Genomic DNA, 18,344 nt, shown 5'->3' with positions numbered 1-18,344 from the left:
AGAGCTTCCGCTATCTGTTTACAGTGATTTGGGACTTCTCGAGATGAACATGGAGATTTGATGTCCTGATCAGCCTGGCTGCAACTTCCATTACCATTTCCTTTTTCTTTTTTTATTTTTTTTTTGTCAAGGTTACTGGAAATGACACTTGTGTTTGACTTTTTTCTTTACCTGTAAGTAGGGGTTTTCTGTCTGAATAGGCTTCCCTAGAGCAGCTGTCAAGCTCGTTTAACCCCAAGGGGTCTGTTTTGAAATGTCGAATATTGCTCCTTTACCTCTTGAGGAAGCTTGCTGGCAGTTATAAATGCAAGGAGGTAATGTTTCTTGTACATCATTACCATGCATACCGTCTTTAATAATATTTATATAAATACTGTCAAACATAATGGATTAGTAGTTGGGCGGGTTTTTTTCATATATAGGTAAATGGAAATTACCCACAGGCTTTAGCGAAAGCTTTTTGGATGCAATGAAGCTGAAATATGATCACCAGCACCCCTAATTTTAAGGTATATAAAATACCCTGTGGTTACTAGAAGTGCTCTCACTTAGAAAGGTTAGCAACTTATTTTGAAATTAATAAGTAGGCCCAGAAAAATCGTTCAGCCATGTTGTTCTGAAGTATAGCAAATAATCTATCAGGAGAAAAAAAAAAGATACAACATACCTGACTTTTTTTCTTCTTTCTATATCCCAAGTTTAATTTTCATATGACAGCTCTATCTGGCAGCCTCACCTCCCATCAGTGCAATCTGTCATTCTGGATTATTTCAATTAAGTTCTCTTTCTCATTTTGCATTTGGTTAGGAGTAGTAATGGCACACTCCCAAATCAGCAGTCAAGAAGAGTAACTCTCTCTATTTGTATGTTGTTAAAAGAAAGGAGAAAGAAAGAGATGGTTTCTCTTTTCCTCTCTCTCCTGCTAGACCTCTCCAGAGTTGTTACAGAATCAGGAGGTTTGCTTTGCGGAATGACTGTTAAGGCTCACTTACGGAACAGGAAGGCTTGATTTTGGGGCTTTTATGAGTTATTATGAAAATCTTCTCAAGACATTCTGTACACCATCATTGCTTGTAGATAGCTTTCACTGGAAGTAAACTCACTTCTGTCTGGTTGCCGAAGAAGGAAAAACTTTTTCTTCCACTCCTTGCTTTGGCGCAGAAGTTGGACTTCTTTATAAAAGCACAGCACCTTTTTAAGCTTCCCTGCACTTGAGTCTCGAGGGAAGAGAATTGATGCCCGACATGGGAAACTGGAGACCGCTTACTGTACTGACGTACAAATTGCTTCTCCGTGTGAACCCAGAGAAACTCACATTTCTAACTGGGTTTCTAACTGGGTTCCTGTGCTGCCCTTTGCTGAAGTCAGCTCTCCAACCTGCTTCCGGGTGCAGAGAGCCGTACCCACCGGAATGATACAGCAGTTTGTAACCCTCAACCTTTAAATACGTGATTGTGGATCAACTAGGCAGCTGCAGTACTGAGTACCCACTTTGCATCTGCTAACCCGTACGTTGCTGCTTTCACCTGATTGCTGCTTTCAGCTGACGTTTAGTTTTCACCCGAGAAAGACTGCGTTTTGCTGAAGAGACGATAGATGGTACGCTGGGTTGATGTGATACCACCAGAAGGGCTGGCTTTGGTTCAGGAGCCCTCCAATGAAAACTGCGAAAAGGAGGGAAATCAGTAAATAATTCAGAGCCCTTTCTGTGACCTGCTCATGCATTCAATTGCTGAAGGAATGAGGAAGATTAAATTCAAAAGAAACAAATGCGTTTTACTTCCGTTGTAAGTGCTTATCTCCATATGTTCATAACTGTACTGAGCTACCAGGAGAGAGGCAGATAGAGGGATGCTGAAACAGGGATTTGGGTATTTCAGCTGTTTCTTCATGCCAAACCCAGCTGTACCAGGGGGTTACAATGGACACGTTAAATCTGGATTCTGTCTTCTTACCACGTTATCGGGGTACCCACACTTAGCGTTTACAGAGAATGACATCAAAGCAAGCCTCCAGCATTGCAGCAGACCAGATTTCTTTAGTCAGGAGCTAATCTCATCAGCACCTTAGAAGCTATTTCCATGAGGTTTCTCCTCCCCCTTTCCTTTTTTTAACATTTCAGTTGGACAAATTGTTCATGTTGAGTTGGAGACGGCAGCTCCTTTTCCTTGCTGGATGAGAAGCGCTGGCGGCCCTCAGCATCGGTCCGTGCTGTTTGCTGCAGAGCTCGGCTAGGCGGGAGCTGACAGATTGCTGTTGATGGGGTTAGCATGAAACCTCTCAAAAGCAGGATGAATGGGATTTCTTCATTCTGTTTTCCAGAGGACCCTTTGGGCCCAAATGAATTTATTGCGTATTTGCGGTTCAGTAAATCTTTTTTTTTTTTTTCCCTTTGCTATGTCTTTAGTTGCAACAGGGTTTATTGACGCATGTATAGAAGATAATGAAAAGCTACATTTCGGCTCATCTTTAAAGGCCTCAACATAGTTTGCTATCCTAAATGGAGTCACTCAGATCACATAAAGAAAAAGGCCTTTTTTGGGGGGAAAAAAACAAGGTGTACTTCAGATCCTACCCCAGTAAATGTGAGAAATTCCTGCTTTGGAGGAGAGCTGGTGTTTCTGATTTCTAACAAAAACAACTCACGTGATTTCCTCTTTGAAGGACCTGGGCCAGGCAGGTGGCCAAACACCCTGCCTCCCTGAGCTGTACCACCAGCCCGTGCTGCACACGTGAGAGCCAACTTGCTGAAAGGCTCCTTCCAGGAAGGAAATGCCAGTGACTTGGTGGGATCCTAAATCTCTGTTCCAGGAGAAGTTAAGGCCCAGTTGGTGGTGGATTTGGGATCCTTGGCATAACCAGCTGCTGTTAGTCCCAGGCTTTTCTGCTGCCTTGCTCCCTCCAATGGTGAGGTTGCCCTGTGCCCACGCAGCCCCAGCACAGGGCTTGCCCTGGAATCATGTGTGGGAGGCAGCTGGCTCTTCAGTCACAGTCTAGTAGATATGAATAATTTGTGAGCTTCCTTTGGCTATGAAAAGCTGCACAAGCCAACAGAGTGGGCCACTGAATCTCCTTCCACTTACAGGCTTCCACACCGGGAGCATCTCTGCCGAAGGCAGCGTCACGCTGGTGGGAAAAGGTTGCCAGGAAGAAAATACTGGATGCAGAAATGCCATTCAGTACAGTGCGTATAGCAGCATACTTACACATTAAGGGGGGGCTCTCAGCATCCATTATAGGCTATATGTGTACGGGTACAGTTTAGACATACTCATTGTTAGTGCACCAACACTGGCTGTGCATTTCAGGCAGTAAGGAAGGCAGAGGCTGGCATCATGCTCTGCTTACACCAGAGGCAGTTCCAGCATTCAGGTGACCGGTGTTGCTGGGAGCTCCTATTTTCTTCCTTTGGGAGAGATTCTCCTTTGGGATTTTTTTCTAATGTAGTCAAGTGTTGAAAACCATTTTTATTTTTTCATTCTTGTCCTTTTATTGCTCTGTAACTCATCTTGTGATATTCCTAACTCCTCTCTGCAGGGTCGCTTCATATCTTTCCTTCCCTTCCCATTCTTTGCCATGGCAAATTTTCACTGAGATGTTTCTATGCAATTTCTGCTATTTGGCCGGTGCCTGAAAAGCCCCATCTCAATACAGCAGGCAGGAAACTCAATGTTCATTGTGAACAGAGCTCCAGAAATGCTTGATACCATCCTGAGAGAAGGAATATAAAAGGGAGCCTCTCTGGCAATCTGTGGATGCAGAACTCAAACCAAACAACCTCTAATCTGCAGTTGGGGCTTGGGGCTTATTTCCACGGGATCTTGGTGGGATTCAAATATAGAAGTTTGTTTTCTTCCCAATACATAGCATTCACATACAGTATAAGCAGATTGCAGAAGCGTTCACATATTACACATGTAATATTCTCAATATGAGGGTGCTAATTGTCATTGTAAAATATACTTTCTGGGTATTTCTACCCGTGCCTGCCTGAAGCTGAGCATAAATCTTTTTATTCCTCTAAATTTGTATTCATGTCAGTTTTATTCACTGTGATTTTGCTTCACTTTGTCTTGCTTTAGATTGCACATCATGCCTGGCAGTGGAGGAAGAGTGGATTTTGAATTTTTTTACGTGTCAGATTTCCCTGTATCCAATTTTATCAAAAAGCTGTCACCAACTTCTTCTGAAACCAGCAAACCTTTTTCTTTCTAATTACATTTTTACCATATGTTCATCCAGATGGCATATGCCAAACATTTTCTAGGGTGCTATAAAATGACCTGACTTTAGAGGATATAACTGCTGAAGAAGCTTATGAAAAAATAGAATTGACACCGGGACAGAAAAATAGTTCTAGAAAGAAAGAAAGAAAAAAAATCTGATCAATCTTCCCAGTTATATTTTGTCCCTGTGATATTGAATTCTCAACATACACACCTGCACGAAAACAGTGAAAATATAGGGAAAATTTTATTGAAGTGTTAAAAGTTGACTCCTTTTCATACAGCTGAAAATAAAACTTTTGTCTGTTGAACACGTCTGAAAAGAATTCTGGAGTTGTGAACTACTCTCTGGTTTGCTGCAAAACGGAGCAAAAGAGAATTTGTAAAACCAACAGATTCTCTCTAAGAGTAGCAATTTTACTTAACAATATAATAACTATTTGGGCACTTTTTTTTCCTGAAATGTCATTTCCAAGTAGAAGACAGATACAGTTAATGCATGATTTTGACACTTGTGTCCTAATTCTTAATAATTCTTTGGGGATTTCTAGGAGAAAATAAATTAACTTGAGGTATACTGAGAGGTACTTGAGGAGAGAAGGGAGGAAGAAGATTATTTTTCATATTTAGCTACTAGTTAAGATAAATAAACGAAGGTCAATTTTTCATCTTCTGGAGAGTTTGTGTATTTGTTCTCACCTACGACAGTTTCCTTTTAACTGACATCGTTTTGATAGTCTTTCCAGATTACCAAGGGGAAAACTATAAAATACCCTCATGTTGTTATCAGTTTCCATAATATTGTCTCGAGTCTCGAGCTATTTTACTTACAGCTAATTCCTGAAGACAGGTGAATGAGTGAGAACCAAATCTACTTTCTTTTGTTGCTGCAGTAGCTCTGTGACTTCCAGTTGCAAAAGAAATTTTGAGTGCACAACCAGAGGCTCTTGATAGAGTACGAACCAAGATGTGGTTTCGGGGCAGGATGGGCAGACTCTCGTGCTCTCAGGGATTCAGATGGACGATTGCAAATGAAGGTTTGTGTGGTGTCCTTAACTTGCATAGGTCTTTTTGAAAATCACAACTGCAATCAACAAAGCTGATCCTCCACCTTCTCCGAGTTAATGAGACAGGATTTTAACAGTGCTCAACAATTTGAAGTGGGTTTGTTATTTCTGAATTAAATCTTTGATAAAAAGTCCTGATCTCCATCCTCCTCGGCTGCTCCCACTCATCAGCCCATGAGTGGTTTGACATTTCCACAGGCTCTTCTCCATCATTGACCAGGATTACGCCTGCTGTGTCTGGAGTCAAAACAGTCTATTTTGTAGTTAAATCAATCTGTATACCAGAGACATTGTAACTATTTAAAAGCCCTATTCTCAAAATTAAGAATTGGTGTTAGCCTTTGAAGTAATTGAAACAAGCTGTAATATGGAAATACAAAATGAAACACCAAAATGCAGCCTGTCTCCACACTGACATGATATGATGCAGCAGCCATTTGATTATGGTTAAGTTGTTTTAGTGTTTGATGGGCGTGCAGCTGTATTAAACTCGCCTTGAGGTATCACCTTTTCTTCTCTTTTTTTTTGGCTGTCATAGCAGAATCACAGAATCAGAATCACAGAATCACAGAATTTTCAGAGTTGGAAGGGACCTCTAGAGATCATCTAGTCCAACTCCCCTGCTAAAGCAGGATTGCCCAGAGCACATTACTCAGGACTGCATCCAGGCGGGTCTTGAAAATCTCCAGAGAAGGGGACTCCACAACCTCCCTGGGCAGCCTGTGCCAGTGCTCTGTCGCCCTCACTGTAAAGAAGTTTTTCCGTGTATTTGAACGGAACTTCCTGTGTTCTAACTTGTGCCCGTTACCCCTCGTCCTGTTACTTGGAACCATTGAAAAGAGCCTGGCTCCATCCTCCTTCAACCCACCCTTTAGATACTTGTACACCATAATAAGGTCTCCCCTCAGCCTTCTCTTCTCCAGGCTAAAGAGTCCCAGCTCTCTCAGCCTTTCCTCATAAGGCAGATGCTCCAAGCCCCTCAGTCATCTTAGTTGCCCTTCACTGGACTCGCACCAGCAGATCCCTGTCCCTCTTGAACTGGGGAGCCCAAAACTGGACACAGTGTTCCAGTTGTGGCCTCACCAGTGCAGAGTAGAGGGGGAGAATGACCTCCCTCGACCTACTGGCCACACTCTTCCCTATACACCCCAGGATTCCATTGGCCTTTTTGGCGACAAGGTCACATTGCTGGGCCATGGATAATTTACTGTCTACCACAACCCCCAGATCCTTCTCCTCCAAGCTACTTCCCAGCAGGTCCGCCCCTAACCTGTACTGGTGCCTAGCATTCTTCCTCCCCAGGTGCAGGACCTTGCACTTGCTTTTGTTGAACCTCATCAGGTTCTTCTCTGCCCAGCTCTCCAGCCTGTCCAGGTCACGCTGGATGGCAGCACGGCCCTCTGGGGTGTCAGCCACCCCACCCAGTTTGGTATCATCAGCAAACTTGCTGAGGATACACTCTGCCCCCTCATCCAGGTCATTAATGAATATATTAAACAAAATTGGACCAAGTATTGACCCCTGGGGGACACCACTGGTTACAGGCCTCCAACTAGACTCTGTGCCACTGATCACAACCCTCTGAGTTCTGTCCCGCAGCCAACTCTCAATCCACCTCACTGTCACCTCATCTAGCCCATACTTCCTCAGCTTCCTAATGAGGATGTCATGGGAGACAGTGTCAAAAGCCTTGCTAAAGTCAAGGTAGATGACATCCACGACTCTCCCCTCATCCAGCCAACCAGTTATAACATCATAGAAAGCTATCAGATTGGTCAAGCATGATTTACCCTTGGTAAATCCATGTTGACCACTTCCAATGACTTCCTGTTCCTCAACGTGTTTGGAGATGACATCCAGAATGAGTTTCTCCATTACCTTCCCAGGGACAGAGGTGAGACTAAATGGTCTGAACTTCCCTGGGTCCTCCTTCTTGCCTTTTTTGAAGATTGGAGTGATGTCAGCCTTCCTCCAGTCCTCAGGCACCTCTCCTGTTCTCCATGACCGTTCAAAGACGATGGAGAGTGGTCTAGCAATAACATCCGCCAGCTCTCTCAGCACTCGCGGATGCATGCCATCAGGGCCCATGGACTTGTGAATGTCCAGCTTGGCCAAGTGGTCTCTGACACGGTCCTCCTCAACTGAGGGAAAATCTTCCTCTCTCCAGACCTTCCCCTTTGCCTTCAGAGTATGGGAGAATGGGGCTAAAGTTGTTTGGCCGCCTTTGTTAACATATTTCCAAAATATTGTTTATCATAACTAGGGTTGCTGGGTTCATGCTGTAGTTTTCACTTTCTTAGAAGAGTTAGACCTCAAGCATTTTCCTGTGGAAATGCAAACTCCTGCATAACAGATTTCAGCGTGCTGAGGAGAGGCTTATCTTACCTGCCATAGACAAACCTCTCAGAATTAGCCCGCTAATCCCTAAGTGTCATGGAATGACACGTCAAAATCCAAAGGCTGAAAAAGCATTGAGCTCGGATACTTTGCTTTTAATTACTAATATGCATTATTAAATCAAGCTCTCAGTTACAGTCTTTGTTTAGATATTCCTTTGGTTATTCAGCATGTGATTTGAATGAGGAAAATACTAAGAAGGTTTCCATAGAAAGTACTGCCAGGTTAATCATTATGAAGCTAATGATCTGAAGATTCAAAGTGCCAGCCTTAAACTGTACCTCCGACTTTCCCGAGCATGAATTCAGGCATGCATTTGTTACATTAGTCTCCTCATAATGTCCTGGGCAGCTGAATTGTGTTTGCAGGTGCTGGCTGCCTTTTCACAGCTGGTCAGTGTTCCCCAAAGTACTCTTCTTTCCTAATTTTCTTCCTCCTTTAATCACTGTGGACCCCTTTGGGGATGAGTGTGCACACCAATTTTATGCCACCCTGCTATGCCTCCATTCTGCTCCGTGTGTGGGTGCGTGCACACTCAGATACCTTCTCTCTCGTTTCCCCTGTTACCCTCTCTTTTGAGTAGAGTAGTCGCCACAGAGAGCTTTTGAGTGTAAGTACTTGGAATTACCACTTCTATGATTTTCCATAGCTGGTAGTTTATCTCTTGGAAGAGACTGGTATATAAAATCTCTGTTCAAGAAATTCTCTAAGAATTACTCTCCTTAATAACGGCAGCTGTCTCCCACTGCTCCCTATAAGAGTACATCAGAGAAGATAGCCTTTTGTAAAGCAGAGACTCATCTCAGTCATTGAAAATGGTAGGAAATAAGTATCTCTATTTGAAAAGACCATCTAAGGGCAGCTTGTGTTTGTGTGTGTGGAAAGAATAGTTTGTACTTAAAATCCTAGCCTTTTTCCTTTTCTTCCATTTTTCCTTCAGAAAAATAAATCTTTAGATATAATCTAGGCACAGTACCATCTAAATACATTTTTTACTGTGTTTGAAGCACATTGGAAGTTTGCTGTGTTGGAATTATATGTTTCACTGTTTAAGTGATGCTCTGTGTACGGTTCCCCAAGGTGGCTGTTTTGAGTCCAAGTTTATTAGATTCTGGTTTAGAACTCCTAGCAGTTATTCTTCAGCAGTCAATATTTTTGATGAGATGGAGATCAAATACCTCCAATTAATGCAAAATTCAAATTAGTCTTGAACTATGGTACTACAACTGGCACCTCAATAATGGACTAGCCACAGGAGGAAGCAGGTTTGTCAACGTACCATTACACAAAGCTTTGAGTATTCATCTAATCTCTTCTGGGATCATATTCATGTATCTTGCTGCTCTCTTCAAATATGCTTCCAACGTACTGAATGATACAAGAATATCTGATGCAGCAAGCTGTGGAAGCATGAGATGCAGAGTCTCTGTAGTTGATGTATTTGAAGGTGGATAACCTTAAAAATCAATAAAACCCTGCTGCGCCACTCAGAATCATGATGGACTGTTCCTCACTGATCCTCTTGCTTAGGCTTTGAATAACTGATGCTGTGCTGCTGCAGATTCCCAGCACAAGCCGATGTGATGGCTGGAGCCAGGCATCCACTAGCAGAGCTGCTCTTCTCAGCAAATCTCAATGTCTGCTCTTGGAATTTGTTATCTGAAGTGCAGCTGTCGGTGGGGTTTTTCGGGGGTTGTTTGGGTGGGGTTTTTTCTTTATGATTTACTTTTCAAACCAGACTACACGAGTGCTTGAAGAGAAAGGGTGTGCAATGGCAGGAAAGTCATTCTCAAAGGCTCAAGCGGTATTTTCAAGTTGCTTGTAAATACAGCGTTTCCTCTTTGGAGACAGCATCAGCTTGTAGTGCCCCAATTACAAAAATGGAAAGAGCTATTAGGAAGAAATGATTAAATAGAACAATTGAACTTTGTGGGAAGTTTGTTAAGGCTCTCACCTAAAAGAAGGGACAAATGCAGAGTTTTGTATTCTCTACCAAAATGAAGTTCACAAGTTGAAATAGTTTTTGAAATACCAGTGACACCTCAGAAAGCGTCCCATATGGAAGAAAAAATGTTTGAAATTGAAATCATTAGGCATTGGTAGGGAGGAGGGCGGCAGGGAGATCTTGAAAACAGATTTCATAAAGAGTCTGCATAAAACTCTGGATTTTCTATCAGTTCTTTTGATTAATGTAATTGAAAAATATCTAAGATAATTTGACAAAAACTGGAGCAACAGGAGGAAGAGGAGTATGAAGTATCAGATGGGGTGCTCTACCAAGTAACAGAAAATTTATTTTCTTTGCTGACTTCACCTGATGCAGATGCTAGGAGAGCACAGAGATATTCTCGCTCTCTCGCCTATTTTTATAAGAAAGTAGCTTCTACTACCTCTGATCGTATACATAAAAAGGCAGCATGTTACTCTAGGCAGACTGACTCTAGCGATAGGGATAGAGAGTTTCTTTGAAGAAAAGCTGTAAAAAAAACCCAGTCACAGGAATAAACTCCCACTGAGAGTTTATTCCGATTTTGCTGCTCTTCTGTGTATCAGTAATAGAAGCAGACTATGGAGAGAATAGAAATTGATGTCACGCCCAAGGTGTATGTGTTGGGGAATGATCAGAGAAGTTTTTGCACGTCATTGATGCTGAAAACAGACTTCTGGATGATGCTTTTCTCCTTATGGACCACCTGTCTGGTGGTCCTCAGGGAGTTGTATTTGAAGGTGGAAAAGGGACAGGAGGTGAGAGTAACACTTCTGGTTGCATGGGATGTCTCCAAGCTCTCATGTTATAACACGTTGTATGTAAGATTGTCAAGGATATGGGAAAATTACTTGATTTTCATATTGTTAATTATTATGAAGAGACCCACTTTCAAACTGATGATACCTAGGGATATCTGCCTCTCTGACATCCTTTGCAGCATTCTTAGGCTGCGCACCTGACCATTACCTTTCGCAGCACAAGAGCCTCTGCCCTCCCTGCAGACAGGGTTGGGGCTTGGCTCTGCTTGTCTACTGCCTTTATCCACTGAGAGCTGGAGTTAGTTCAGCAGTTACGGTCTCTTGAAGATCAAAACAAAAGAGTTAACTCCTGGCCAGGCAGCTTTAAACAAATGCTATCAGAACTCTGTCAAGACTGCAATAACCCGATGCCATGAGTAGTCTGTCTTTATGCTACGCTGAGCAGGTATTGCTTGTTGTCTGCAGTGATGACTAGGTTTCCTGAAGCACATGAGTTCAGTTAATGGCATTTGGAAGGGTATAACACTGGAGTGGTCTGTTTGTCTAATCGGCACTGGGAATTGGTAGCTGTGATTCAGCGGGGAGCTCCAGGCATTAGGTGGGAAACATAAAGTATGTTCCAGTTCAGTCTGCATGCAGCATCAGTCACATTTCAGTGCTTATTAATGTTAATTTAGAAGTCTCTATGCTTTTAAACCATGACCTCTTTCATGGATATGTGATGTTGGGTAGCTTTCATCCTTTTTATTTTCTGCTTGAAAAATCGAGATCTTTCCCTCCAGCTGTGAGAATTTTTTCTTCTAGGACAATGAGTGAGCTTCATCATAACACTGTAGCTGACAGTAAAGTATTTTAGTAATTGCTGATAAATATATTTTCATAATATCTTTTTTTTTTTCTTTTTGTCCTGGAACAATTTGGTGTGACTTCGGAGAGTATACTGGAGTAGTAAATATAGAGCTGTTACCTGTGCCTTAGGTAGTCTGTTCGAGATTACTCATCTTGGAAACTTGTTTAACGTTTTAGAAAACCAAATTTAAATGTGCGTCCTCTCTTCTTGAAAAAGGCTGCCAGACTCTAATTGCTATGTTTTACATTATGAGTAGGTCACTCTATTATTTTTGCCTTCCAAAAAAAGAAGGATGAAAAATTCAAGCACAGATGACAAAGATGAGCAGAGATGACAATGTTGGGTTATTTTTCTTTCATATATGGGGTATGATTAAATGTATGCTGTCAGAGAGAGACCTCTTTATAGGTTGATACTATTGATTAATATTTGAGACCTGCCAGCAGCATTATTACTTTATGTATCATAAAATCTAATAGAAAATTAAGTTGTTGTTTTAGTTCCTATAGTGAGAACACTTCAGGTATTCATCTCATATCGTTGCAGAAATTGCTTGGCTCAAGTAGATACCACAAAATCATGTTTTAATGATTTTTTTCCTTTTTCCATCTTTTATTTTTTTTCACAGTCACATGACACAATCAGCCACATTTGAAGACCCTCGAATAGACAGCTGCCAAATAACCCCTCCAGCCCCTCGGAAAGTGGAAATGAGGAGGGATCCTGTGCTAGGATTTGGGTTTGTGGCTGGTAGTGAAAAGCCAGTTGTTGTACGCTCAGTAACACCAGGTATGTTTTCCCCACCTGACCCCAGAAGCAAACTTGGACTTAATCTACTGAGATGAAATACAGTTACAAATTTGAGTACCGTTAAAATATTCAGGCAGACAAAGTAATCGCAAATACTAGGTAGGATTTTAAGCCATGTATTACCCAGTAGCTTCCCTCCTTGCACTCATTTTTGAACATTATGGAAATGTGTTAACAGAAAGCTGGGTTTAGATTATTACTCTAAGCCATTACTATTGTTTGCCTGAAAAAAGTTGACCCGCTTCACTCAAGGAAAGAAGGTCTCCTCCCTGTTATGTTTATATTGATTTGACGTCACCCTCATTGCCATTGAATCTGTGTTTTCAAGAGGTATGTTGAGTTGCGAGATTAAAACTTACATATTTTTCATTCTTTTTATCATCAGCTTCACAAGGAGAACTAGGTTTTTAACTATCATACTTGGTTCTAACTATAATATTTGTTTTTGAAAAAGAGGATGTTATTGCTGGCTTTTTTTTTTTTATTTTTAATAGATACTTCTGTATAACTATGTGACAAAAAGCCAGGTCAAAATAGATGTCCAAATATCTTACCTGGAGTGAAAATTAGTGAGTTTTGTGGTATTTTTAAACTTATGGGGGACCAGACCTGGGACTAATCAGTCTCCCGAATAGCGTGCTCCTGCTCTCTATGCTTAAAAGTTCCTTTGTTACGTAAAATTGCCTTGGAGCCAAGGGCAGGGATTTGACTTTGCTCTTGTTCAATATGTTCTCCAGAACCCCCGCAGAGAGCAGAGGAGAGGCAAAATCGACTTTGTGAAGTTCTGATGTCATTCACCCACATGTGTGCATTGATTATATTTGTACTGCTTTCATTTGAAGCAAGCAGTGTAACTAATATTTGAACTAGACCCAGACAGTTCTTTTCTCTCAAGTTAGCATTATTAATGTAGTTTTACGTTAAAGTTAAGTTTGGAAAAGAAGTTTATTGTATTGTGTTCCAAGTGAATACGAGCAAATACGAGCTCAGAACAACATTCTCCTACATGGCTTTGTATCCATTTATGCTGGATGTATAAGTGACGTTTTCAAACCAAACAGAGGAAAGGAACAGCAGTAGCTCAATTGTTAAATGAATTGGGTTTGATACTGTAACATTTTATTTTTAATACTTTATCTTCATATTGGCAATATTATTGGGGTTTTTCTGTATCATCATTGCAGTGTTTAAAGACAGAAGACTAGAGAGGATCTATTTCTTCAGTAGTAGTTGTGATGTCACACCCTGTCCTGGGCATGTAGTCATGCTGAGAAGCAAAGTATTATGTGCATTTTATAAAGCATAAACTCAATATGAATTTCAGCAGTGTCAGAATCCAAAGCACACAGACATGTACATGTCTAGTCAGACTAATGCTAAATATCTGTATCTAACTGAAAGTGGGAATGCTTTTGGATGTATGTAAAACTTGTGTTCACCAAGTGTAGGAATCCAGAGGAAAAGAAACTCGGAGACTGAAGGTGTAGAAACTTACTGTCTTCAGATTGAAGGAAACAGTTTTGCTTTGCCCAGAACAGAAAAGTCAGAGGAGAGACCCGTGAAATGACTTTCAAATATGTAAGTGATGTTTCATAGGAAAGAGGAATAAGCTGTTCTCCAGTGTTACTTTGCCTGCTGGGACAGGAGACAACAGGGAAGACCTGGTGTAGCCACTGGGGAAAAAGATTTCCTGATCATAACGGTAGTTAAACAGGATCATTTATTTACAGGAAAAGGAGTCATCCTCAGGGTGGTCTTACAAGAATATCAAACAAACATTGATCAGGGGTGAGTAAGGTATGGTTGATCACACCTTAGAAGGTGAATTAGGTCACCTCTTATGAGAGGTTCTTTTGGCTCTCCAGAAAATCAAGCCCTTATTTTTAGGTGGCAAGATGTGAGTTTGGAACTTAACTTGAGGAACTTCAGTAGAAGCTGCGAAGCCACTAGCTTTCAAGATTTTCCTGATGAGGAAGTACTGGTAATGTCAGAAATAGTGTTAGTGTTAAACATGCCATTAGTTGAAGAAAAAAGCACGTAGTATGTGAACAACAGAGTGTGTCTCTGCATTTTCAATGGTCTGCTAACCTCTGGGTTTTTTTTATCTATCTCCAGGCGGCCCCTCTGAAGGAAAGCTTATACCAGGGGATCAGATCATAATGATTAATGATGAGCCAGTCAGCACTGCTCCGAGGGAGAGAGTCATCGACCTTGTCAGGTAGTTGATGTCCTGTCACTTAAACTATGAACCCAGTGGCTTATTGCCTGTGCAGTCATTTGATAATACTGCAAGTCTTGCCTTCTCATGGTTGAGAAAAGAGAAAATTATGTTATTTTAGTCATAATGAAGAATGGTGAAGTCTTTTAGTATTGAAATGAAGTGTCTTCTTAAATGTCCTTTGGGTAGCTGAAAAAATGTAATAAGATATTGAAATAGCTTGGGTATCAAAATACTTGGGTATCAAAAATGGCATAGTATTCTTCTGTTGTTTGTTTTTGGTATGGGTTGTTGAAAAGATAATTCCTGGAGCAAGGCAGCGCCAGTCACTGTTGCTGTATTGCTTTTTCTTCACATGAAGAAAGATGAGTCTGGTCCATCTTATGTGAGGAGGAAAGAAAAAGTGGTGGGGTGATTTTTGAGAGCAGATGGGTGTGTGTACATGGGAACATGTTAGGAAGCTCAAAGAGTGTTTGGGTGGATTGCAGGTAGGTAAATTTGTGTGAAAAGAGCAGAGAGGGCTGTGTAGATAGGAGGCAGAAAACAAGGCCAAAAAGTGACTGTGGAGAGTGCAGGAAAGGAGAAATGTTAATATTTGTAATGGGATGTAGAAGGACTGACAAATTCCCCATCCCTGGAGGTATTTAAGGCCAGGCTGGATGGGGCTTTGAGCAACCTGGTCTAGTGGGAGGTGTCCCTGCCTATGGGGTCCCTTCCAATCTAAACCATTCTATGATTCTGTGATTCTACGCTCAGGATGTAGAGAAAGATGTGATGTGGTTCGCATAATAAGCTTTGCATTTTAAGTAACATAGAAAAATGACTCATAATTAAAAAAATAAATATAAACATGATTATTTTCAATTCCAATAACCTGGTTGCTGGACAACAGTTTTGTTTCTGTATTTTCCTTTTTATTGTTGTAAACTCTGAATTGGTGAATCTAGTCGATTCCTGGGAGATACTCAGGTTTTAACTGTGTAAGTACCTCTTCTCAGAACTGGTAGCTGTCAGTGTTGCCAGTGTAATTTTGAAAAGTCAGATTTGCTTCCAGAAATTTGGGCAGCAGGTGCCATGATAGTTGTACTCCTCTTGAGCAAATGGGTGCTTATTTGCCGGGGATTCAACTGTGAAGCAAAATTCTAAAGGAGCTACAGAAATGGTATAAAGATGCTAGCAATGCTGATGCCTTTATCTGTTAGGCAGGTTTAGACAAAATACGATACATTCTCAGATTTAAAAAAAAAAAAATGTTAACCTGCAAGTGAACTAATGCAAACACAGCACATTAAGAGGGACTTTGACACTCTTGTTTTTTGTGATAGAGAACCCATGAACTGCAGGAACTGTCCTGTTCCTAATAAATTTCTGTCCTGTACTCTGTATTGACCATCAGTACGAGCATCACAAATGGGTCTTAAACTTATTTTTTTATGTCTTTGTGTCTTCATAAAGTGATAAAGCAGTCTTCATTCTTTCCCTGATTCTTTGATATGTAAGTTATCAGAATTAGGATCTCTATCTCATTTCTCTGCTGCCAGAAATATGTAGTAATAACAACAAGGAAAATAGATTGATTAGGCCTGAGACAAACTGAGTTTATCGTGTAGCTGATTCTCTGTCTGCCTTCAAATGAGAAACTGAATAAGAATGTCATTATGTTGACTCCATAGGTAGTGTCTTAAATTAAGTGTTGTTGCATTCCAGGGGAAGCTTTTGGTGACACTTTTCTTACACTGTAATTCTACCTCTGCTCTCAAAATCTATCTGCCATTGAAATTTTGACAGAGACTCATTCTTTGATGAGACTCAGAGTGGAATGTATTGGGGTTGTATATTACAGCATTTGAAATGAAAAGCTTTCTTTTCATGCCAGTGGGGACACCTGGAATGATTAGACACTGTCACTGAACAGTCCTGACACCATAGCAGAAGCAGTTCTTTACACCAAGGAAATAATGAATCCCTTCTGTATAATAGAAGGTTTTCATATGGGTTAGATACATCTGCAACTTTGGAACTGCTTGCTTTCAGTTTTCAATGTGCATGGAAGCAATTTTGAAATCTTGTATTCCGGCTGGTAGCAGTGTATCTGTGGTCAGCGATGAGTATGTTTTAGATGCACAGGTTAGGTAATGGGCTTAATCATAGAATTGAGATGGGGTTTATGGAGGTCATCCAGTCTAACCTCTCGCTCAACGTGAGCTAATGTCAAAGTTAGATGTGGCTGCTCAGCACTTGTCAAATCAAGTTTTTAATATCTCCAAAGACGGAGATTTCACAACCGCACTGTGCAGATGTTTCAGTTCTTAATCAGTGGCTTTCCAAAGATAGAGAGCAGCTTTTACAAGACATGAGCCAACTCCGTCGGCAGCCTTAGATGCATCCCATCTAGGCCCATGGACTTGTGAGTGTCCCTCTTGCCTAAGCAGTCCATAATTCAGTCTTTGCCTACCTCTGTTCCCTTAGTTCTGCCACTGAGCTTAGGGAACAGGGGGGCAGACCTTGCCACTGAAGACCAAAGCCAAGAAAGCATCGAGTACCTCAGTCTTTTCTGTGTCCCTCATTAGGTTGCCCACCCCATTTAGCAGCAAGTTCATATTTCTCTTGGCTTTCACTGCTGATGTAGCTGTAGAGGCTCTTCTTGTTACCCTTCACATCTTGTACCAGTTTCAGTGCCAGCTGAGCTTTACAAACTCCATCCCTGCCTGGCCAGGTAGGGCCTCTCTGTTTCTCCTGGGTAACCTCTCTCCATATCCATCTCTGGTTGTCTTCCATTTTGCGCTGCGTCTGGGTCAGGCGTTCTTTGTGGAGCCACACTGGTGTCCTGCTGTGCCTGCCCACTTACTTGCAGACTGGAGTGAACCGTTCTGCAACTTGGAGCAGCCGCACCATGAAGATCACCCAGCTCTACTGGGCTCTGGCTTTTCAGAGCTGCATCCCACAGGACCCTGCCCACCAGTGCCCTGGACAGGCTGAAGTCTGCTCTTTAGCTTGGACTCCTCTTCCTCCTTTCCCTCAGGGTCTTACACTGTACCATCTTGTGGTCACTGCAGCACATCAATGAAAAATTTATATTCCAACACCGTATTTTTTCTGTGATTGCATGGTCTCTTGCTGATTAGGTATAACAAGGTATATTTTATATTTGTGATGTGAAATTCTGTGGCTATTTTTATGCAGCTTTCCCTCAAAGTTTTTTTTTGGAAAGTCAAGAAACCATTTGTCTTTATAATTGCAGAGAGTGTGGAAAAAATTAATCTACTTGAAGAATACGGACATAAAGATCATAGTATGCCAAACAGAAAAATCCTAAGCTGCATGAGGAAAAAAGGGGCATATTTCATAACCAGATAAGCATCATGCTTTAGCAAGCTTAGCAAGACTCAAAACTTCCAAGGAAAAGGATACAGAAACATTAGATGTTAGTCAACCTTGAACTGTGAATAGTGTCAATGGTAAATAGTGTAATACAATACTTAATTGTTTTCCAAGAAAACATTGTTGGGACATTTACTTATGAAAAGACTTACACTATCGAAGGAAAAGAAAATGGAAAAGGGAATTTCTGCTACCGTCTAACTTAAATCCAAAAATTTTAAAAAGTTTGTCCACCGGAATGTTAGAATGTTCACCGAGAAGGGTATCTGAAAAATGTCAATTAAATCTTTTTTCATTAGGAAAAAGCATGTCCCTAATCAATAACTTTGCTGTATTTCTAAATTTTCCACAAAATAAGTTAGAGCAATTTTTTTCAGATCATTTGTTTTTCTTCAGCCCTTTTCCTATAATCTCCATATTGTGTACTTTTTACTCCTAGAGGATTAGAAATAGAACAATCTTTTAACAAAGTCCCTTTTGTGTAATGGTTTTACTATGGGAAAAATGGAAGAAGATAAAGGGAACACATAATACAAAAAGTATCACATTGTGTCTATTGCATTTTAGTATTTTAATTATGTGTGTGCTTTCTAAACATTCATTATGAAAATAAGCTTCCTTAAGTAGAAAACTATATTAAAGCCACC

General features: G+C 41.0%; 1 protein-coding gene across 2 annotated transcripts in view; it reads left to right on the top strand.

Annotated features, from left to right (window-relative positions):
• The window catches only part of FRMPD4 (FERM and PDZ domain containing 4), a gene marked incomplete at both ends in the record, with an annotated part of 306,467 nt that overhangs the window by 225,024 nt on the left and 63,099 nt on the right, over window positions 1-18,344 (top strand). For both annotated transcript variants that reach the window (XM_082486931.1, XM_082486930.1), the window contains 2 exons: window positions 11,917-12,077; window positions 14,214-14,316. In XM_082486931.1, coding sequence (XP_082343057.1) covers window positions 11,917-12,077; window positions 14,214-14,316 — 264 coding nt within the window. The remainder of the gene's footprint in view (window positions 1-11,916; window positions 12,078-14,213; window positions 14,317-18,344) is intronic.

Source organism: Vanellus vanellus (assembly GCF_965231255.1).
Source record: "Vanellus vanellus genome assembly, chromosome: 1".
Taxonomy (NCBI): Eukaryota; Metazoa; Chordata; class Aves; order Charadriiformes; family Charadriidae; genus Vanellus; species Vanellus vanellus.
Note: the sequence above shows the minus strand (reverse complement) of the source record. Positions and strands in the feature narration are given on the sequence as shown.